Source organism: Phaenicophaeus curvirostris, chromosome 6, assembly GCF_032191515.1.
Source record: "Phaenicophaeus curvirostris isolate KB17595 chromosome 6, BPBGC_Pcur_1.0, whole genome shotgun sequence".
In the NCBI taxonomy this organism is placed as follows: domain Eukaryota; kingdom Metazoa; phylum Chordata; class Aves; order Cuculiformes; family Cuculidae; genus Phaenicophaeus; species Phaenicophaeus curvirostris.
In genome coordinates this window covers 18785484-18810089 of record NC_091397.1, presented here as the reverse complement: position 1 = coordinate 18810089, position 24606 = coordinate 18785484, and the positions used below count along the sequence as shown (strand labels likewise).

General features: G+C 37.6%; 1 protein-coding gene across 3 annotated transcripts in view; it reads right to left on the bottom strand.

Moving 5' to 3' along the window:
* Positions 1 to 24606, bottom strand: part of ARHGAP21 (Rho GTPase activating protein 21) — a 114553-nt gene that overhangs the window by 18471 nt on the left and 71476 nt on the right. For 2 of the 3 annotated variants that reach the window (XM_069859474.1, XM_069859472.1), the window contains exons 5-7: positions 24075 to 24153; positions 19684 to 19738; positions 8681 to 10631 (exon numbers count right to left, since the gene is read on the bottom strand). In XM_069859474.1, the coding sequence (XP_069715575.1) occupies positions 8681 to 10631; positions 19684 to 19738; positions 24075 to 24153 (2085 nt within the window). Of the gene's footprint in view, positions 1 to 8680; positions 10632 to 12152; positions 12183 to 19683; positions 19739 to 24074; positions 24154 to 24606 lie in introns of all 3 variants that reach the window. The other variant, XM_069859475.1, reaches the window with a different exon arrangement.

The following is a 24606-nucleotide window of genomic DNA, read 5'->3' as shown; positions in this document are numbered from 1 at the left end:
TGGGCTCAATGGCAGAACTGGAGATTTCACACCTGAGGATTACATGGGTGAGAAAGCATGACAAAGAGGACGCATTATCCCCATTCTGCGCATTAGCAGCTAAGGAATAGTATCAACTAATTTTACAAAGATTCAAAGGAATGAACACATAGACACACACAAAAATCATTGGAAAAAAGCACAGGTCTGTATCATACCCTCCTATGCTGCTACAATACAATTCTGTCATGATTAATATAAAATTTAATGCCTTCGTTTATACCTGAATCTCCTGGAGTGGTCCTTCAGGATACCATAGGAAGGTTTGAAAGTAACACTTGAACACAAAAGGGGATGCATTCTGAGAACCTTAAATATAATTTAAATTAATCACAGAATTATTCAGGTGGGAGTGAGCCTTGGAAGTCTCCCTTTGCCAGCCTCCTCCTCCAAGCAGAGTTACCACTGAATTCAAACCACACTGCTCAGGGCCTTTGTCCAACAAGTGCCACACAGAACGAAGGGGTGATCTCTTCCCTCAATATCCCCTTCCCCTCACCTCGGCAGCAGGCAGGCCATAAGCAGTCAAGTGCAGGATGCTTAGGCAGAAAGCACAAACAGAGCGACAGAGAGCAGAGCAGGGGACAGAGGCCACAAGGAAGAGGCACCACTGGAAAGAATGCAGGAAGAAAGGAGAGAGGACAGACAGGAAATGGGAGGTAGGAAGATGATCTTCATCGACACGCAGGAAGGAAGTTAAAAAAAAGGTTTCTTTTAGAGGGTACTCATCTCCAAGAAACCTCAAAAAAAGGTAAATTCAAGGTAAACACAGACATACTAACACACACCATTTCTCTTAAAAGCCTGTCAGGAAGACAATCCAAAAAGACCATGTGTACTATTTCGTCTGCATAGTAAGAAAGCCAGAAATAACCAATAAACAAAAATTAATTGTTCAACCAAAAATAAACTATATGGAACTAACCCTGCTATCATACAAGACAGGACAAAGGACTAATCAACACCCCACAACAATGATGTTTTGCTGCAGATCCTTAAGTACGAGCTCCCGCATTTTATCCTTCAACCTGCAACCATAAAAGCTCCAAAAATTAAAGACTTGCAAGTCTAAAACACATCATTTGAAAAGAAGATACATCATGATTCACTACCTCGTTTTTCAAAACAGAATCTTTAAAAAAAAAAGGGGCGGGGGGGGGGTAGGGTTGTTAGTTTTTAAGTACTTCCAGCAGTGAAAGCACTGATTGTCTTTACAAAGAACCTCTTCATATATCTATTTTATGTAGTTATCCTTATATAGCCAGAAGAATATAATGAGAACACGTCTGCATGCTGAGCACATTTATTTCCGTAAGCCACAGAAACACAGAGCTGGAACAAGCGTCCTGAATCATCAAATCCAGTCCTCTGCTAATGCACTCATGTAAATAACATGTTTATTATACTGAGTTTCACACAAACAGAAAAAAGCTACCCAAGGTTATTCTTCATATGAAACTATCCTGAAAACCTTATCTATGACAGTCTGTTGTTTATTTCAGTGTTAAACAAACAAATGGATTACTACCTTTTTATGTAAAGTAACACAAAGTAATCTAAAGGTTCCTGTTTGCAGTGTTACCATACCACATAAAAGAAGTAGAATTGTCAATGCCTTTTTTTTTTTTTGGCCAAGAACCCTAACAGCATTCCTTTATTACCTATAATTATTATTTTAAGTTACAAAGATATACTAGGAAGATTTATGCTTTGAAACCATTACTCATTACCAAATAAATCTGATGCTTTTACTCAATTAGAACTCTTCTGGGTGTTAGGAATCATTGACTTCAAATTTTAAGTTTATTTAAAAAAAAATTTTAGAGTTACAGAAACTTTAAAACAGTATTTGATACACTAATTTGTAGTTTTTGTTTTGACTGCAATACTTGAAAATACCACAATAATTTTAAAATTGTTCTTTGGATAGGAAACACTGACATTTTCAGCCTGGAGCAACAGCAATTTGGCAGGCCACACTGTAAAATCCGGAAAAAAAAAAAAGTATAGAAGACTGATGCTTATCTTAGAAACACTGATGACACATTAAAAGCTGTGCCAATGCTATCACTAAAATAATGGAAGCAACAGTCCCTCAAAAGTGAACATCTGTCAGCTCTAATTTCTACTGCAGTTAAATTTCTGTTTTCATAGCGTGGAATGGGTAGTAGTAACTTGCAGAAAACAGAAATTGCTACAATAGCTGAAGATGCTCATATCCACCTTGACTGCCAACAGTTTTTGCTAAAGTTTCCTTAAAACACGCCGTATCAACCATCTGTATTTCAGCCACCATTTGCCCTTAAGGTATTTGCATATTTTGAGTTGACAAGCAACAATCCCTGCTACAGAAATTTTGAGGTTTTGAATTTCCATCTGCCTGATGCTTATCTCTTCTCACAAGGAAAAAACCAAACAAGTATATTCTTTCACTTATTTCTTTATTGCATTACTAATCATTTCCCCTAATCTGTCTCTACTCTAATCATCATAACCCTTTTCATGTGTGTGCAGATTTATCAATTTATTTTCTACTGTCAAGAATAGAACTGCTTTCAATATGTGTGCATTTACACTGCTGCCCTCTGCACCAGAACCTAAGCAGCCTGCAAAGAGGGACTTAAGGGTGTACAGGGAAAAGACAGGAAAGATGTAGCACATGTTTCACTAAAAAAAAATAAAAATAAATATATAAATGGCTTCTTATTTAAAGGTAGGTACTGAGAAAGATAAACCCTACAGACCTCTACTTCCAGTATTACAGAAGAATGCAACCACATATACAATAGAGATGTCTGAAAATTTTAACTAATGCCGAATGCTTTAGAATCTGTCATCTCCTAATTCCATAGCTCATTTATTTTACAAAAGGAAGTATTTGGTAACAAAAAAATAGAACTAAAAAGAAGGTTGAGCACAATTCATTAGAAGTCAGCTAAACTTATCCTGCATTAATCAACAAGCATCCAAACACTGCAAACAGAAGTTTGCAGGAAAATGCATAGTGGAACACAGTTTAAAAGCACTTGTTTTTGAAAACTAGCATGAAGAACAGCTCTCAGAGCAAGAGGAGAAACAGGGTCTGCCTAATTACTAGCACAGTAACTACTACACTTCTTTGCCTGCAGTAAGGGTAGAAGCAATCAAGAGACAAAACCATGAGTAGCATGGAAATGGTGGATCAAGAGCAGTCCTTTGTTTCTCTTACAACATTTGTATCAGAAATTCAGCCAGCAGGAGACAGGTTTCAAAAAACACACAAAAGAGAATAAATACCATGTAGTTACAGCTATGAGACCTGGCAAATCTTTGTATAAATCAATACAGGATACTGAATAGTAAAATTTTACCGTAACACAAAAGAGAATGAAGAAATTTATGGAGCACTTAGAATCATATTTGGCTCAAGAAAGCTGTAAAGTGCAAATGGATAGAGAACTGAAATCACCAATGTTAAGTATTGTATATCCTTGTCCTGTTCTTACACTTTTCCTTAAGTACCCATTTCAGCCAGAGAGAGGGCACTCATCTAATTTTTACAATACTTTGGTGTTATTAAAGTCTCGTCAAGTATTTTTATCTAATTTTCTCTCACTTATTCACAAATTAATAGTGGAATGACCTAAAATTTTTCTAGGGTAAGGATGTACTAGATATTTTAAAAAATGGGATCACACCTCCCAGGAAAAGCCTTTGTACTTATCCAACACTACTGCACGCCTCAAAGAAAAGCTCTATAATAGGATGACTATAAACTTGGTTGATACGGAAAAAAATTAAACTTCAAGGTTATGTTTATTTAGGCTAAGTGTCTTAAAACATATAAATTAAAAATTAATTTTCATGTGACAACCCACTGCAAAGTTGGAAAGAACATTCACCTAGTAGTAATGGCGGCCAAAACGCTACACTGCGCTGGCAGCCAAACATACTGCAGCCAGGTTTGGTATTGAAGCAGTTCCGTTCCTCCTTTTCATTCAAGTGGGTAGGTCTACGATTCATTCAACTCAGTCTGGGAGGTGGATTATACTTCTTTTTTAATTGCTTTCTGTTCTATGATAAGTAGTGTAAGAAGGAAAAAAAAGTTTCAAACTAGCTTCAAATCTCAGAGATGCACACTAGACATCCATGTCTAAAACATATTAAAATAAATATATTGTAAATCAATTTTTTCCTGACAGTTACAAAAATATTAAGTAGCATTTTAATTCCTGTCTCAGTGCAAGTTAACACACACAAAACCACCCAGTAGGTCAGAAATTAATCATTTGCTGCTCTCTAACAGAAACTGTGTACAAATAACAAGTCTGAAAAAAACATATATTAAACAACACGCTTGCTAATACAGTCACTGAGAGATAATGGTACTTCTACTGGTTTAGAGAACAGGAGAGACCATGTCCTGGCGAAACAAATAAACTTTTCATTAAACTACCTACTACAGTTTATATTAGGTATAGATATATTACTATACCTACTGTAGATAGAGACCATTTCAAGAACAGTCTTTCTTTGGATCTGAAACAAAAATAGCGTCTTTCCAAGCTAACCACAATACCCTGCATTTAGTAGCACGTGGGAAGTACTGAAGCTTGCAGTACCAAGATATGTTTTCTGTAGCACCAGCAGCTCCCTCATCGCCCAGGAATCACAGAATTTTCTGGGGTTAGAAGGGACCTTAAAGATCATCCAGCTCCAATCCCCCTGCGATGGGCAGGGACACCTCCCCCTGGATCACATTGCTCGAAGCCTCATCCAGCTTGGCCTTAAACACCTCCAGGGATGGGGCATCCACAACTTCCCTGGGCAGTCTGTGCCAGTGCCTCACCACCCTCATAGAAAAAAAAACCTACTTCCTGATACCTAATCTAAATCTCCCCTCTTTCAGCTTTAAACTGTCACCCCGGTCCCATCCCTGCACTCCCTCATAAAAGAAACCCTCCCCAGCTTTCTTGTAGGCCCCCTTCAGGGACTGGAAGGCTGCTATAAGGTCTCCTCAGAACCTTCTCTTCTCCAGGCTAAACAATCCCCACCCTCTCAGCCTGTCCTCATACGGAAGGTGCTCCAGTCCTCTGATCAATCTCCATGGTCCTCATCTGGACTCGCCCTAATAGATCCATATCCTTCCTGTGCCGAGGACTCCAGAACTGAATGCAGTATTCCAGGTGATGTTTCATGAGAGCAGAGGAGATGGGCAGAATAGCCTCCCTTGACCTGGTAGTCACACTTCTTTTAATGCAGCCCAGGGTGGTTGGCTTTCTGGGCTGCAAGCACGCACTGCCAGCTCAGTTCGAGCTTCTCAACCAGCACCTCCATGTCCTCTTCAGGACTACTCTCAATCCATTCTCCGTTCAGCCTGTATTTGTGCTTCGGATTGCCCCTACCTAGCTGCGGGACTTTGCACTTGGCCTTGTTGAACTTCATGAGGTTTGCGCAGGCCCACCTCTTAAGCCTGTCAATATCCCTCTGGGTGGCATGCCTTACCTCCAGACAGGAAAAGCACTTGACCATGGAGTATCTTACCAATTTTTTTCAAATAAATAATTTTCTTGTATAAAAGAGATTATATCTACCTATACTAGCTTTGCTCTGAACAGATCTCTCTTTCTATTAACAAATGCAACCCAAAATTTAATCTTCCTGCTTCACAACAGTATTTTGTGCAAGGTCTAGTGTCAAAAGGCAGTTTTTCAGTCACCCACCATAAGCCCTGCAAGAATCTCCTGTAAGCAAGCTCAGTTGAAACTCTGCTTGGATTTCTGTTTGCAGTGCAAGGCAGTGTGCTACTTACAAAGAGATAGTCTAAAGTCATCCTGATGTGCTATTTTCAAGAGCAGGTTAGTCATAAATCACTGCTGCAGAACCCAGCTGTTATTGGCTGAATTTCCATCCAAGTCTGATCTGGCCATATTTACTATTTTTAATGAGCAGAAAGTGATAATCATAGAATCATAGAATCATAGAATAACCAGGTTGGAAGAGACCCACCGGATCATCGAGTCCAACCATTTCTATCAAACACTAACCCATGTCCCTCAGCACCTCGTCCACTCGTGCCTTAAACCCCTCCAGGGAAGGGGACTCAACCCCCTCCCTGGGCAGCCTCTGCCAGTGCCAAGCACATCATCAAGTATTTAAAATGGCAATAATATAATATGTAACCTTGGAAGATAGCTATTCTCCCCAAATTACATTTTTACACTGCTCCAAAAATCTACTGTACAAATAACTTTAAAAAGTGTTTTTATGGAACGAACCATAGTTAATAAAACCTAATACTGCAAAAAACAATTACGTTGATATAAACGTATGGTAAGCAGAGAGGTTACCAACATCAAGGCACATCTTCATTCAAAGTAACATCCTTCTCAATCATAAGACAAAAGGAAAAAGAAACAAAGAAAGAAAAAACCCAAACCAAAACACAAGTGATTTTCCATCACAAGAGTTAAATAGCCTTTAACTAAGTTTCAAAGTAGATCTAGGTCTTTATCCGCCTGATTAAGTAAGGCTTTTAACAACTTAATCTGTAATTAGGCATAATAATAGTGGAACAAGCAAAGTTAGCATTATGCATGTTAATTGTAACTTCAGAAGATGCCCACTATCAGTGGCATTTGATGCTCTTTGTATTCAGAGAGGATTATTTCATCTTCAATGTGCTGGAGCTGTGGTGGAAATTTTCCACAGCTCCGGTACCAGCTCAAGAATTTCTTGCTAGGAAGACAGTTACAAGCCCTGTGTTAGCTCAGACCGTGCCCATGCTCCAGCAGCACCAGTTTAATATTTCTGGCGTATTCAGGAGTTTTCATCTCACAAGAATTCACATAACCCCACGTGGTGTAATGCCAAGAGGCCGCAGTGGAGCATTACAACTTTGTTTCTTCTAAACTGCTCAGCTGCTACCAGAATGCAGTACAATAGCCACGTTTAAGGCTTCTCTGAACTTCAATCAACATGTTTCTCAAAAATCTGGAAGAGAGCCACATAAGTAGGAGGCAATGGAAAATCTTCATCAAAATCAAGATAGGAGATTCTGTAGAAAACGTTGGTCTCTATTTTGACAATCTTGATCTGACTTTCAAACAACATTTAATTGAATTAGAGAAATACCAGGAAGCACTCCAAAGTAAGTACAAATACTACACATAGATTAAATCAAGTGCCAAACACTGACTTAAGGTGTACTATTAAAGAGCTCTGCACAAAACACAGTTACATGCCTTACAAAGTTGAACTAACTCATAAAGAAAGACCAACAGGCTGTAAGGAAGAATCCAAAATTACACTGGATACTAATGCATGCAGTAATAAAAAACATCCACAAAACACTCATTCAAGAAGAAAAAGCCAATATGAAAACCAACTGCTAGCTAAGAATGCTTTTTTTGTTATGTCGTAACAAAATTCTGTCCAAAGAACAAAATTATTATATCTTTTGTATGATTTCCATTCTCCAATGAGCACAAAGCTTCTTTGCTATTTTTGGTTATTTACTAGTAGCAGACAGTGGAGACAATTCTAGGGGGAAAATCACTGCTGCAGATCCACAATAGAAGACAACTGTGTTCAGACAATGTACCTGTAACTCCCCTTAATCTAATCTGTAAAAAACTGGGGAATTTTAAGACACCTTGTTTTTCACATACCTCAGTTTGAAAATCAAAATCGAGCAATTTCTAAATACTACTTATACTAAATTCAAGAACACAGTTGGGTATAAACACACACATGTGGAAAATGGTCTGCAAACATCTACAGTCTGAAAGATTAAACCAGTCACAGCAAAAGACAAACTCAAGAACAACAGCAGGGCAAAGATGACACAGGCACTGACTACTTGACTAGAACAGAAATGCTCTGCTACTGAAATACTCTTCAGCAGATGACTAATTCCTCACATGCGCAAAACTGGATTCTTGATTCATTTTGGGGTTTTTTTTTATTACTTACAATCCTTCCCTGAGTTCCTCTTCTCTTCCAAATTAACTAAACAATGCTGAGCCCCCTTCCTATAAGCTCCCTATAATTCCAGCCTTGTTTGTGTCACAGTCCACAGGTAAATCCTTGTGTCTTCTCACATTCTGCTTCCACAAACCCTGTAAACCCTACCCCCATTAGCATCTCCAGCCCATATTGGTCTCAGAAAGCTTTCACGTTACCTTTTCAGCTGAAAAACTTTTTCACAAGCTACCCTTATATGGATTTGCACCCATCATTTCTCTTTACTGGATTCCAAATACATTTTATACTAGAGGAGTAAAAGTATTTTGAAAGGTGTTGCAAATGTCAGTTGTCCATATACAGAGCATTAGAGCATTATGGAGTGATAACCAGACAGTTCTATTATATACTGTAGGCTTCTCCAAGGGGTTAAGAAAAATTCTAGAAAAATATCAACACAGTGTAGACTTTGTTTTATATGGATCCTCCAGGACTCCAAACAAAACAGAACATTTTTTTTCCTCCACTAAAGAATATATTCAGTTTTATCAACCTTATTTTACTCTAGATAAGAAAAGATCTCCCATGCCTTGAACCTCAGAGTATACAGGAACAGCAGTCTGCTACCTGGCATGGTGGCCTCCATCATCTATAGCAGAGAGTGGCATTTGATCTACACTAGAATAGTTTAACTCACCAATAAATGGAATAGAAGCCAATGAGTCACCAGGGGGGGTAGAACCTGATGCTTTCCTTTCTTCTATTCTTTTTATGTGGACTTCCCTCCGAGCATCATTGGGTAACCAACAGGTAGTGTCCGAGGCTGCCTCTTGTTCATTTACAGCAAGAATGTAGGACTGATGCCTCAAAGGCTGTGGTGTTTGGTGGCCAGAAGGTGATTTGTCCCGCATGACCACTGTGTCTTTGTCATTCTCCTGAACATCCGTTTGCAGGATTTCAGACTCATGGACTTCTTCCCTTTCAAAATCATGAATCTTTTGTCTGATGGAGCCATCTATATTGTCAGAGGTAGTTGAACTCTCACGTGTTGGCTGAACAAGTTTGGCGGAAGGTGGAGACAGGGAGGAGGGTTGGATGGTATTGCCAGTTTCTGTTTTGTGATCTGGGGCACCTTCTGCTCGGATCCTTGACTGTTGGTTTAACAGACCACCCTTATGCGAGTGATTTACTGTTCTTTGGTCTTTGCTGGCAATAACATCCAGGCCCTGGTTAAAGGGAAATGATGGTTTTGCTGCATAGGGAACAGAGTTCTTTGAAGAGCTGCTTTTAGAACTCCTGGCTGGTGTGAAAGACAATCTCTCTTGTGAAACAGTTGAAGCTTTTGAAACTCCTCCAGGAGTTTGCAAATCTCGAGAAGACTGCAGTATTTTTATATCTGGTGGTGCTTTCTGAAAATGAGATCCAGGCAGAGAAGCTCGACTACCTGTCCTCCTGCTGTCTGACATATAAGCACTCGGAGCCATAGAAAAATTTTGACCCCGAAGGGACATATGAAATGCATGCTGTCTAGATCGCTCATAAATACCTCGCCGATCATCTTGTTCGTTAAATCCTGTCCACTTGTAAGTCTTCCTCCTATCGCCATTACTATCTGCAATCAGATTCTCAGAATGATAATTTTCTACCACTTCACCCTGTTTGCTGAGATAATCCCATGACTGAGCCCTGTGATTCCGAGCATTAACCGACGGTGAAGTTAGAGTATCTTGTGAAGCACTTCGTGGCCACTCTTTCGTCAACACAGGATCTTCAAGTCTTTCCTGGGATATGCTTCTCTGCCTGATCTGAACAGACTGCGGAACCCTGTCGTGGGAGGTGCTCCTACGCCGTACCTGTGAAGCGGTGCGATTTGGCACCACTTGATTATAATCAGTTGTATTCTGAGAAGCTGCTCTTAAACTATCCAACCTTTCCTGTATTGTTCGGGAGCCATACATGTGCATGCGTCTGTTATCAATGTACTCTTTGTAAGTTTTGTAGGTCTTCCAGTCTATATGCTGGTGGGATGTTGGAGAACTGTAATGATTAGTAGAGACTGAGGGTGAGTCCGTGGCTTGAGCAGGAGGTCTAGCACTTGGGACTCCTTCTGGACACACTACAAAATTAGAAGCTTTACTCAGTGTTCCAGTTGGATCAACTGGCCTTGTTATAGGAGTCTGGGGAAGTACAATGGCAGTCGACACTGAAGAAGGTGGTGACGTGGTCCGTGCTTTTAGACTGGTTTGATCTTGTAAGCCGTATCTTACTTCCTCTGTCCTGTGTGATGGACCAGCATGATTATTTCTACAAGATGGCAAATCTACAGCCTTCTCAGAAGGCACAATAACAGTCCTTACAGTTTCATTGCAAACACACACAGCTGTATTTGATTTTGCAATGTCTGTTGGTGATGGAGGCACTTGTATTTCCATTCTGTAGGCCCTCTCTGGCTGTGTCAATGCCCGTACTGGTCTACTGCCTTGCTGCTTCCCCAGTGAGAAGTCAGAAGATAGCTTGTCACCAGCTTGTGCCATAACAGAAGCTGTGGATGTCAGGCGTGGGTAACATATTGGTGGCGGTTCAGGTATGTTGTGAGCATTACCACTGTAGGCTTCATTGCCTTTCAGGTAGGCATCTTGGGAATACGCCTGTGGAAAGAAGATTATGTGAGTATTCAGGTAGCAAGTGAGATAGAACCACGTTCACCATCCAGCATTTGCATGATGAAGCTTCAGGAGAGGGAACACAAATAAAACATTCACACTGTATAATTTTAGATAAAATGTGCGTTAGAAGGGATAAAAACAGCATTTCATTCTCTTAGTGAGCAGAACAGAAGCAGGAAAATCATTAGATACATTCTCTCCCTCAAGAATTAGAAAAATGAACTCATGACCAAGTCTAGGAAATACTGCAGGTAGGGCACTGAGGCAGGTGTTCCAAAATCCATGAGCACAAAACACAGTATTTTTCTCCCCCTTAATTTTGTTTTCTATAACATGACGCTTCATGCACCTTTCCTGTTTAAGCTTCACATCGCTGGAAACCAGAATTTCACAGCAAAAGACAGGCTAAAATGCTGCATACAAAATTCAACTAGCAGTAGAAAGTTCTCTGTCCACTTAGTGTAAAAAAGAACTCTGTTCACTTGATGTAGTGCATATGAAAAGTACACACAAACACACACACACTCTCCTCTAAGATGTCTTCTGCATAAAAGCTACTGTTCCTAAACATAAAATGAATAAATCGAAGCAGTAACATCTTTGTTGTGAGCCAACACTCTATAAGTAACCTTACATTTTACAGGAGACACCCAGTATAAGGCACACAAATCTTACTGCAAAAGTACTAATAATAGGTAACAGTATTGCCTCCAAGGTACAAACAGTATGAAAATTCACAGATATCCATTATTGTCCACACAACATTAAAACAAAATAAAATCTCCAATTAATTTCCTTACTGCATTTATTGGCATACTTAGGTTTAAGAGCCTGACTCCTGAGAAAAAATGGTTATATTTCACTTAGTATTTTTCTGTAGCTTTTCAGAAAATCAGCATCTCTCACTGTGAAATTAACAGAACATTCAAAATAATAAATCAATAAAAGCATATCTCGTACTTAAACACTATCCAATTATTGAAAAACTTTAGCATGACTTCATTCAGTTTAAACATAACAAAAAAAAGAGCCAATCCAGAGCTTGCCAATGCAACAGAAGATTAAAATAATTTCTCAGGGCTTTTACACACTTAGGCATGGTATCATATCACAGCATTTCCTGTACAAATCATAACATGCTCAATTCCAGAATATCGTCGTGCCCTGTCTTAACACCAGGCAGGTTATAAAAGCCCAAGAACAGCCATAAAATTAATACAAAGCAGAAGGACAGAGGAGGGTGAGGCATTTACAACACTGCTGCAATAAATGTTATACCAAGCATTAGTGAAGTGCAAAATATTAAAGCAAACAGAGAAAACCAACCAAATAACACAGGCATAAACCACAAATTAAGAGATTAGCATTATGAACAAAATTCAGCTCAGACTATCTAGATCATTTCCAACAAACTTGCTATTTCATATTCTGCCTTCTCATAAACCATTAAGAGAAACATGCCTTACAAAACCGTCAGAGAAATGGCTACTGTACATTTCTTACCAGTGCTGCGACATCCTTTGTAAACTGCAGCTGGCAGAAAACAGGAAAACATAGTAAAAGCTGCTTACAGATGTAAAGACAGAATTATATTGTCATATTGATGTTGGATACAGCAAGCTAAAAATACAACTATACCGATTATCACTGGAAGGTACCAACAAAGGTAAAAGGCAGTTGTACAAAAAAAATAGCTTCACCTTCCTTGTGAGCATGTCCATCTTGGGCTTTTATCTGCTCCTCACATTTATCCTCTACCCTTACAGAAAGCAAAATACCTTTGTGCCATTTTGCCTTGCTGCATCCCTACAGCTGCCTGCAGAGCGCTCTGGTTCTACACAACAAGTCTTCCCTTCCACTACAGCAGCATTACTGTCTCTCATTTCCCCTGGGCTCCTACCATCCCTGCTTCCTGGTGACGAAACAACAGCTTTATTATGCATTTAAAACAGCACGCCCCTTCCCCACATATATCTGAACAGGCCCACAAGCTGTCAGCTGACTGCAGCTGCTTTCATGCTGTACATCTGAAATGAGGAGTGATGCTGCAGAAACACTCTACTCATGTGATTTAGGTTTTTTTCCTCTACTCGCAGTAAAAAGAAAAAAAAAAAAATCAAGCCAGCTTTCCACGAGCACATTTAATAGAGAGAAATATATGAAGATAAATATTTCTGAATCCTTAAATAAATGGCTATTTATGATCTTGATAAGAGGTTTGTAATAAATTAAAAAAAAAAGGAAAAGATGCTGAAGACCCAGAAAACAAATAAAGCAAGGGACTACTTGCACGCAAGACACAGTCATCCCCTCCCAAGCAGAAAACAATTATTACTTGATATAGCTGGTAAAATAGTTCAGAATCTGGGATATGCACATTACGCGAACATAAAATACACTGTGTTCAAGTTTTTGTAAAATACGCCCAAGACACTGATTGACTTAGACAGCAGAAAGTATAAATTCCAAAACTGGGTTGATCTGATCGTAACCGAAGATTAAAAATGAGTATAAAAGCCAGTTCTCAGTTCTTGACAAAATTCATCACAGGTATCAAAACATCATCTGCAAAAGACAGCATCCTCAGAGAGTCCAAAATGAGATCAGCCAGGCATTATCCCTCCCTTCTCCCAATAAAAAGTGCGCTTCCATGATTGCAGGTATATGCAGACAGAGTGCCTGCGCTCAGGAACAAAGAGGTATGGAAAAAAAGCTTTTCATGCTGGGAAATGTAGTTCTCCTTTCAACCTCATTCCACACACTTCCCAAGAAATCACTGAAACAAAGCTAAACTTTCTGCCAAGAAAGTAATAAATTTATAAACGGGGGCTCTGACATTCCCACAAAGGAATATTCAGTAGTTTTGTTTCATGATTCTGACTACAGGCCTAGAGAGAAATAGTGCAACTTAAAGAAATGCACAGATCTGTTTTGAATAACGTTACACTGAATGATGCATTACCAGCCCTTTCACCAAGAAATATTTAAATTGCTTTAGCAAGAAAGTGATAGTTAAATTTTATAAGAGGTTTAAAGACTAGCATATGTGAAGTACACAAAAATATGTATTACAGTATTTTAATACTTAACACATTTCACAACTATATATAAAATACAGTTTGAATATTATTCTCATATATATATTTAATATCTAGGTCAGTGATGCTTCCAATGCAGACACACCAGCCAAGCCACTAGAACTGCCAGAGGATTTGGGTACTCAGCAGGTATTCATAAGTTGCAATGTTATTTAAAAAAAAAAAAAAAAAAAAAAAATCAATCTGGAAGTTTTATGAGCTCTTTCCCACTTTCTCAAAACAACAGTAGTTTTGGAAAGCTTACCATGCAAATACAACAATTTAGAGTGACGTTGACAGCTTTTATGGATAACAGCTCTGCAACAATTACTAGCAGCAAACCGCTGTGCTTACAGTAAGAGCTCAGCGTGCTTCCAGTTACTGGGTACAATTTCTTTCCCGTCTTGCAATCTGGTTTCGTTTGCACCAAGTTTGCAAACTCCTCTAGCAAAGAATTAATCTCTTACTGCGAATCTGCATAACCATTAGCACCCTAAGGGGATTTAACTGGTAAAGGAATACATTCATATGCAAAATAAATTTTTAACGAATAAAGGATTCCACAACATACTTAATGAACCCTCAAATTCAGATGAAGGGTTTTGCTGACATTTTTTCCCCACTTCATTTTATGCCACCTCATGTAAGAATAATGGTAGCAGACAGAAGGATTATTAAGAATCATGGTGAAAACCTGTACTTCCAAGAAGCTTGAGTCAACCATGTCCTACAACCCTTAGTCCAAATCTACAAAAGTACATAGGCATATGCTTCACTGAGGATGAGTGCGCTTCACTACACTTCACTAAATGGTGAATAAAAACACTGATTTCAACCGAACTACTTGCAAAACTGGAGATAAGCGTTTTGATGAATCAGAAGCTAATGTGCCAAGTGTCTTACAAGACTGAGCTTGAGGCATTCTTCCTTCTTTCTCCAATCAGTCTGGCTTCAGATTATGTCTCTTTAGTAGTAAATTCTTCTCTTGCCCATTCCTACCCTTACTCTCCCATTTAGCATCAATACAGGAACTGCACATCAAAAGGGTTTTCAACTGTCAACATTTTCCAGCTATAGCTTGCTCTGGCAAGAAGTAATACAGGTCAAGTGGGTTCATTTTACTCTGAGACACCCAGCAAACACTATAGTCAAATAACATTACTCAAAACAAACCCGCACCCCTTTTGTTAACAATGGCAGTGAAATTTTAGTATATAAAATTTAATGCCTTAAGCTCAAGAAAATGATTTTCCAAATACAAGCTGCGTTAGAGACTTTCTTGTACACATTAGTATAAAATGAGGTGAAGAGGGGTTGACACAAATGGTATTTTCTAACACATGCAAAGCTAGATAACAAAGTTTAAGTCTTTTCTAGGTCATTACATCTTTACACCACACCTCTCCTTCCATTGTGCTTGCTGCCAGAACTTTAGTATTAATCTCTGTGCATATTAGTAGCTGCGTCAGTACAAAATCTGAAAGTAAACAAATGCATCAAGACTCTGGACTAAAATACAGCTACTTATGAAAACATCTCTATTATAAATAGAGGGAACTAAAATATTTCACAGTTTGCCAATGAAACAGCCACGATGCTCCATTAGGTCTGATGCAATTGGAGGGTATCAGGAAAACAAAAAAGACAATATTGTTAAAAGTTGACTGTGGGCAGATCTGTCGTCAGAGGCACATGGTTACTGGGGCATATAAAACTCTAGAATAAAATTTCTTTTTCCCAAGTTGTTTTTTTGTTTTTCTTCTTCTTTTTTTTTTTTTTAATACAGGTGCATCATCAGTAATTTCAGGGTACTACAAGGACTTGAAAGCTGCCAAATTCCACAACTATTTTAAGTATCAGAAATGACAAAGCAGCAAGCCCTTCCTTTCTGCCTAAATCTCCCAAAATACTGAAAACTTCCATATCCCCTGACTAAAGAGGAAGAAAAAGCATGCTTCAGCTGACTCTCACTCACTTTCCTGGTCATTCCTATCTAGGATTTTTTTGTCCCCCGACTATGTACAAGAGAAACATTTCTGTTTAAATGTGCTCAACTTTCAGGTATCAATATGCAGTTTCTATGGTCTGTAATCCTAAGGAAAGATTAAGACCTAAATTAAAATAATGAACAGCTCCAACATAGATCATATTAAAGATGCAATTTTTAAGATAGTGAAATTTTCCATTGCCTAAAAATTCAGTGACTTGTAATCTCTATTCTTCTTTACATACACAGGAATGATTAGCAAACAAACAAATTCTAATATTAACCTACCTCCAAAAAATGTTCCAAAAATCCTGCATACTAAGGACATTAACATGTACATGTTAACCACTACGAAGTCTACTGACAGGAATCATAATAACACTGACCTCCAAACAGGCTTAGCAATTTCAATTTTCTCTCTCTAGGGAATGCCTTTACCTTCAATATTTTCTGTGCAGCAAAAAAAGCTTTTGAATGACTGAAGAATACCACAATTTTAACAACTCTCTAGTATTAAACTTGTTATTCAAAGGCTACAAACGAGCAACATTTTCATTAAATACACTTGAGGAAAGCAGTTGATCTAAAGTGTCTTCCCATTCGTATGGTCAGTGGTACCAAAACCTATGAGATCCTCAAGTTTTCTGACAAAAAAAAAAAGACTGTGAATGCTACAGAAATTGTACATAGATACACTGAATTTGAAACACTGAGTATAATACAATAATAATCATCCTCCTCATGGTCTAAAAATGGTTACATATCTACAAACACTTCAAAATCATCAAGAGAGATATTGCAAGTAAACTACTTTCACATTTAAGGAGGAGCATAAAAAAAACCCCCAACAGATTCATAGTTGTCAAGAGTTCAAGTTTTTGTCACGGATAAAGATGTCTGAAAAATCCTTTCCCCCATCCCCAAAGTGCCATCTTCAAGCTCATGCCAGTGAACAAACACGACTCACACTGACTTCACTAACAGCAGCATTCCTCTAATAATTTCCTTTTAAGTAAAGGAAATCACAGAGGGTGATGACCTGTGGATTGGATCCCTTCATTGTTACTATTAACGAATGGATTTTAAGTCCTGTTTTCAGGAAATTCAATATACCAAGAGGTTCACAGACATACGTGGATGCTTCTGAAGACTAAACTCAACATTTATAAATAGCAAACTAAGGATAAGAACAAGCAACTGTGTTCTTTATGTAGTTAACCTACTCATCCATCATCACCACATGGAGTAGACTGTCAAGTACTATAAAACTTACCACAACCAGCATTACTCCTGAATATAATGAAACTATTTTGTCCTCGTTGCACTAGGTAAAACTTTCATCAGTTCCTACTATAGTACCCAGTAGTGCTTCAAAATTTTCTATTTTTACAGCATCCCAGAATTTAACATCAACAGTTGACAATGAGTGATACCATCTGAAGGTATTTATAGCGAAATTTAGACATATATCTAAGAAAATAATTAAATTCTTTAGCATACTATAATTTCCATAACACAACTTCAGTGACAGAAGTCTTAAGTTTTTCGTCTATTAATAAGGGCATTTATTGTTCACTTTACGCTTATACTGACACTACCACCACAGAAATTATTGTTATCATTTACTTATGAGCTGTGCTTCATTCAGGAATAAAAACTCACTCTGAGGTTTATATCTTATTCAGACATAAGATTTCCACAAAAGATAATACAGCACTAATCACAAATATAAAAATAAAAAAAAAATATGTATTTTTTTAAAGGGAAAAAAAGTATGCAGTTTTTCTGCTGAAAGCAACAAGTTCCCTTCTTTTCACGGGTAAGTGAATGGAATAACATTCTAAGCCGTTACTCTGAAAATGTTTTCTACATGAGTATGTTCAGCTTTGAGGAGAGTTCTTTACCAAATCTTTTCATGAGAAAGCAGATACTAACACCTAGAGGCTGAAGATTAACAATTGCCATCTTTAGAGTAACTGCAGAGTTTTTCTTCCGTTTGACTGAAGTTAGTGGTACACTGTGTCTCCAAAGACTGCTAATTGTTAATTTAGACGTGAAAAGAATTTTCCTCCTCTGTGGTGGTCTAAAATGGAGAAAATTACAGGCCATAGTTGATTACTTCTGTTGTATGATGTAATCAATTTTTATCATCTGCATCTTCGCATGCTGCAACTCTGCCATCACAAACTGACATCTGAAAACATATATACTAAAATACAGACCGTAACAAAACATCATGAACAAGCTGCAGCTATCGTAAGTCTTTTCCACTAGGTCTCAGTATACACAATGCTCAGCCTTGCGGACTACCAAAACCATCAGTCTCTTCATGGCTTTCCTCTGGAAGATGCTATGTGGAACAGCCAGTCCTCAAGAGAAGCCACTTTTACCCAAACAGACACATAGTAGCAAACAGGAGTATGAGCTTCTCCAAACTGTATCACAAACCAACCAAACACAATCAAAACAACTGTCAGAAGGAACTCGCATAAGCTATGGACGCAATGCAAAGCATTTTCTGCAAAACAATGGCTACACCTCAAACCTAATCCTCTATCTGTCTTCAAAAAAGGAGCCTGACATTCAAAATTCACAACACACAACAAAATAAATATTAGTTATTTCCAATAACAGCTGGAAATCATCCCCACATATCTCCAGGTTTTTTTCCTAAAACTCCCACAGGCAGATATTTTTCCTTTTCTTTATTGCTCATTCTCCTCCAAAATGGCCTTGTTTTCTTTTTACTAATATCCTTCTCTAGCCCAAAGGCAACAATCTTGTGTTTCTTCCTCTGCCCTTATAATCTTACTCATTGGTACAAGTAAAATTCCAATCAATTGTTTTGCATCTATACTTCATCTGAAGCTTGTGCTAGTGTTTCATCAGCAGAGGAAGTACCTGAGAGCTTCTTGCCCAGCCAAATATGAACTTTGTCAGTTTAACATTAAACTGACAAATCTTGCCTCCCCCAAATCCTTGGACTGTTCTGGCTACAAGACTGCATTAGATATGCATGGTCATTCAGATCATTAGAGCTAGTGCTGCATTTCTACACAGTCACAGTTCCAATAAAAGGAAAAAAAAAAAGGAAAAATGAGATTAAAAAAAACACCCAGCTTTTCCCTCCCACTTACTCAAGTAATCAAAACTCACTTCCACCCCCAACATTTTCTGTGCTGGAGCACTGAAATATTTCATTATCAAATGTTCTCAAAATATCACTTCTATTCAAATAATCTTGGCTTGGTGGCCTAACCGGCTGAATTCCTATACTAGCCTTTATCGCAAACTTCAGCTCAAAACAGCATTTGTGCTTATTTCTTTATCCATTAATTTGTTTCTTAGTACTGGAAATAAGCTACTGAAGCCCAAAAGTTTTTCCTAACTGTTTTTTTTTTTAAGTCAAGCCTTACTATTTCTGTGATTATAAACAAAAAATTATCTCACTATGTATGCAACATGTAAGTTCAAATTGAGAACACGGGGGCACCAGCGTAACAAAATACTTACAGCAGTTACAGTTAAAATCGTTAATAACCTTCAGCAAATTCATCCCTTTGCTTCTTTCCTGGAAATTCACTGACAACTCACGTGTTATTAACAAAAGCTAATTTTAAATGCCATACACTAGCTTTTTAATTCAAACTTAGTAATTATTTGCAACTTTTTTAGAATTAGACAACCAAGTTAAAGAAAACAATCAAATTCAAAAATTCTAACATAACGAAACATTTATTCCAAGAATTTTTTTTTAAACAAGACACTAGAAATATCATGTGAAGAAGTTATTCTCCCCTGTACTTGCGTTCCTCTGAAATTTCAGGGATGTCAGTAGAGAAATATTGACAAAGATAAACGTTAACTCTTTAATAATTTTCTGGTAGCACTGTTCAAAGACTTCATAACCAACAACATGACATTTTTCTTTAGTTAGCATACTGTCTCAATACAAGCTTCATAAACATACCAACTGAAGGATGTCCTCGTCTTTTGGCATCACACTAAGTTCCAATATGCTGTCACTGAAACAATAGAAAAAAACACCATGCATAAACTTTCAGAAAGATTTTCGATTCTTGTTACAGAGATGACCCATTAACTTCCATACTCCAAACCCATTCAAAAACTCCCACAGGTCTTCTGTTGCATAATGTTATTTGACAGAAATCAACACTTGTTTTTATTAGTCTTAGCAAAAAAGAGAATAACAGAAAGCTGACAAAAGAGTTCATCCACGTTCTCAGCAAAGCCAGCAGCTGCCTTTGTCAGTTTTACTTTGGAGGGTTTTCTTCCCCCCTTCCAACCCAAAGGTACTTTAGGTTTTTAGAGCTTCTTGGGCAAAACAAGGTGGCAAATCCGTGAAAACAAGTTAGAACTTCTCTCTCTTCTATTTGAAACTAATGTCTCTTAGCACTCTTTAAAAATTGCTGGGGAAACATCATAACCAACACATCACATGAAAAGTGAGGCAACGGCAGGAGCACTGACACCTTTCTGCTCCAATCATCTGGCAGAATCTAACTCAAAAATACTTAGTCAGCCAGGTGAAAACTGGCAAACAGGTGAAAAATACTTGCTATTTATGTGCTGAGTTTGTCACTCTTAATTGCTGAAACCAAAAGCAGCAGCAGCATAAAGATCCAGGAATCCAGATAGTTCAATCAATATAATTTAACTACAGGCAAAACCAGGACACTGACTGTACAATGGATCAATTATCCAGAGTCAAATATTGCAGAGCAGTGAAACCTACAGTTAGTGTCTACCAGAAAAAAAAGTATTTTGCCAAGCAAGAGGCAAGTAGATGCTTTTAACTTTTGATACAGAACAGCTGAATTCATTATCTTGTCTGTTTGCATTCATTAAACGTACACTGGAACAGGTAGAAAGAAGGGCTACAGAAGACATGGCTTGTACAGACTATTTTAACTAGGCTCAAACAAACCGAAAATAAAGAAATGATGATGGTTATTTAGAAATTTTAAATTGCACGTCACGGGAAGAAAGGATATTTAAACAAACTGACCAATACAAGCATAAAAAACCCCAGACAATCTAACAGGATACATCAGGCTAAAAAGTAGCTCATCTGTACTGGTCAGTAGAGCCCATTTGCTGAGGAAACACAAAACCAGCACAGAGACTGGCCACCAACTTCAGGGCCCACAGAACAGTCTACAAAACCACTGAGGACTGCCTCAGTTTATGTCTGCAGAAAGGAAAGTCATCTTCTCAAACATGTAATGTGTGATTTATTATGCTTTCTTTTATGAAAAATGGTTTTATTTTGTGGTTCCTTTTCCATTTGTTCACAACCACAGACATCAGTCTGCATTCCAAAGTGGCAGAATGAGGGTATTTGGTTTCACAATCTTCTTAAACTATTATTCATTTTGAAAAAGAGTGTTCTCCAAGTAGCATGAATTACTTCAATTTTAAAACCAGAGATTAGGAGTGATAGTTTTTGTAACATAGTCTAACACCTTTTTTAGCAGCCATCCAAGAGAAGAAAAGATTCCATTCAGGAACAATGTTTTCTATATTATTCAAATAACTACTTAACTCTTCTATTAGTTTGCCTGGAAAAAACTTCTGGGGATAATATGGATATTCCTACTTAATGTTCTGTGAAGTGCTCTCAGAATGGTTTTTAATTCTCATATCAGAAAAAAAATGATGTATTGTACTATACAACGTGCACACAAATCGTGAACTAGAAGGTATCAATAAGAATCAGCACGGAGAAAGAGGCAGTTTGCACAATATTAGACAGTAGTATTGTGAGTCCTCAGACCCAATTATAGTGCAAATAACTTCCATTACACATTTTGAGAGTTAAATATAAATTTATCGACTCAGTTATCAAATTAGAGCACTAACCATAAAGACTATCTTTTAATGCATTATTTTTTATTATGGAAAGAGATTCAGTAGCTGAACTCTGTATTCCTGTGTAATCCAAACTCTTTCCATAAGAATTTGCAAACAGCAACACACAGAATAGACTCAATCATTTAATTCCTCCACAGTTTAAAAAAAAAAGCAAACAGCAAACAAAAAAAACAAAAGTCAAAATTTCTGGGAACCAGGATCTGCTGCTTCTTTTATTTAGCACCATAAATTATCTATGGATTTTATCACTATCTCCAAGTTGATTATGTAAGCAGATGAGAATAAATTCTAATAACTATTGGTAAAGAGTAGAAAACCTACACTTGAAAGTGATTCATGGTTAATCTTACAGGGGACAGTTATTTCTAGCAACTAATTCGAGGTGTGCCTTTCACTTTCCAGAGAAAATTATCAGTGTAACTTTAGCTTTGCTATCTCCATCTCAACACTGTAGACAGCTTGAAGCTTTTCTGAGAACAATAAACAATACAGATGAATTATATCTCATCCGACTGACCTATCAAGAACTATTAGATCAAGTGATACAGATAAAGCCTTTGGTTCAGCAAGTTCCTAAACCAGAGATTTCTGGAAAGTGGCTTAGTATTTTCTGACCAAATATCACTCTATAGGTTCGTTGTTTTCGTAGTCTTCTCCTAAGAATCCACTACTGGATGTTATCAGAGAAGATACCAACATAAACAGACCATCAGTCTGACCCAGGATGGCTATGCTGGTGCAAGAGCAGCATGCTTAAACAAGCAGCATACCTCATAACAATTTTACTTGTCACGATATGGCAGCATGAGAAATAGAATACTTCATGTGCAGAACAAACTACTGTAAGCTCAAAAATAGCGTTTTCAAGCAAAGAATTGGAATTCATTCTTTAGTTATACGAGAAGCATTGCCTGTAAGCTACAAGGATGATACATATGATCTCGAGCCTAAGCTGTCTTTATGGATCAGAACTAGTATTCATCTGTTTATCTTAAGAGGTTCAGCTTAAGACTTCCTTATTTTTTTCTGTATAAAACACTCAAGGATACACACGACCTTTTGGTATTTACACATGTGGCTCAGGACAACAAATCGTTCTCCTCTCCTAACTAACAATGGCCTCCCTTTATTTTGTCTGCACTTATGGAAATTAGGGGGGACAGACGCAGCAGTGTGCTGTACCATTCCTGGCTCCACTAGGCAATCACTGATAGCCTTGTTCAGGTTTCCCTGGTTTATCCACAGTGGCAGGTCCTGCATTCTACGGGAATGGTTTGCTACCTACACTCATAGGGCTGAATAATGAAGTCTTACTCATCACAAGCAGACCTAGAGTTAAGTATCTCTGTGTAGGCCACTGGAAGATGTGATTCGTCTCTCTCTTTTCTGGATTAACATAAAATACTTTATTAACTGCTGGATCTGTTAGGCATGTAATGTCCTGTCTCTTGAGTATACACTGTTGTATGATATTGCTGTCTGTATGAACAAAAAATCCAATACACGGCTAGTGTTATCCCCAGTAAAGGTTATTAAAAATAAAAATTATACTTTCCAGCTCTTGCATAGAAAGTACTAATGACACAAAACACATTTCCATCTACCTTGCCTTTCACATTGTTGAACACAAAGTTTTGTTGATTCAAAAAAAAAAAAGCACCCGAGACATACATATTTTGAATTAAATCTTCAATACAGTCCACTGAAATAGGAAGACCAGGATTTAATCTACCCTACTTCTAACTGTGAGCACAATTAGGTCTTACTGCATAAAGATTCACCAAAAATAACACGTGACATGTGAGATGTATTTAGAAAACATTCTTTTGTGCTGATCATAATGTATCTTTTTTCCATATAACTAATTGTTATATTGGGAAATTCTTGCTATAGAAAGAAACTGACACCAAGAAAACTGTAAAAAAAGAAGCAGATACAAGATATGAAAACAAGTATTTACATTAATGTACAGACTTGATTTAACAAGCCCTTGATAATTGCAGGAGTAGTATATATTACCATTCTCTCAACTCTGTGCAAGGTTCGTAACTTGCTGCAAACTAGAAGAAAGCCAGGATGTACTGCACATGTTCTGCAGGTATGCACTAGCATAAAATTTTCCTTTACCAGACACTGATTTATTTTTTTAACTGACACATGTATGACTGCTGTATGTATACTTAATGTGCCTATTTTAAGTTTAGTCAGCCTTCCTCTATAAAACTGCATTTTGCTAACAAGGGACAAGCACTGACATAAAAGGACTATGGCACAATTCAGCATACCTATTCTCAATCCTCTCTCAGCAACCAGCAAATACATGAAAACAGAAATAGTAAAACTGACTGTGCATTAAGGAAAATTTAGAAACGCAATTACTTTTTCATAACTACCATAAGTGGTCATTTCCTGCTTAGCATAAAAAAACCCAAACAAGCATGGCACACATACACTAGTATATCTTACCTGTTCTGTATTAAAGCAATGACTTGAGAATATGTCTTCCCAATAACACTTTCTCCATTGACTTTTATAATTCTGTCACCTATAAAGGGAAAAGTCACAAATTAATTTGCCTAGACCTTTTTTTGGATCATTTTGATTTTGTACATCTGAACCCCACAATAATCAAGATCACTAATATGTTAAATTCAAGATTAGCCATCTTTGAAAATGACAAAATAAGAGAATAGAAGATGCAAAATATAACTGCATGTAACCATATACAGTTTCTATTCTTTCCTCAGAACATTTTCATGCATGATATCTTGTTCTAAGCTTCCAAATTAATCACTTAGAAACTCAAAGAAAGAAAACCAGCACCAGGTGTAAACTATACCAGAGGCTCATTTACATATCCCATCTTCAAAATAAAGTTTTTGATGTATGGTAACACATATTGATAACTTTGCCCAATTCTTAGGCTAATTATAAGCAGACATTTCATTCAAGCACAATCTCATAACAAAACCAAACTTCAACTCAGAGCACTACCAGG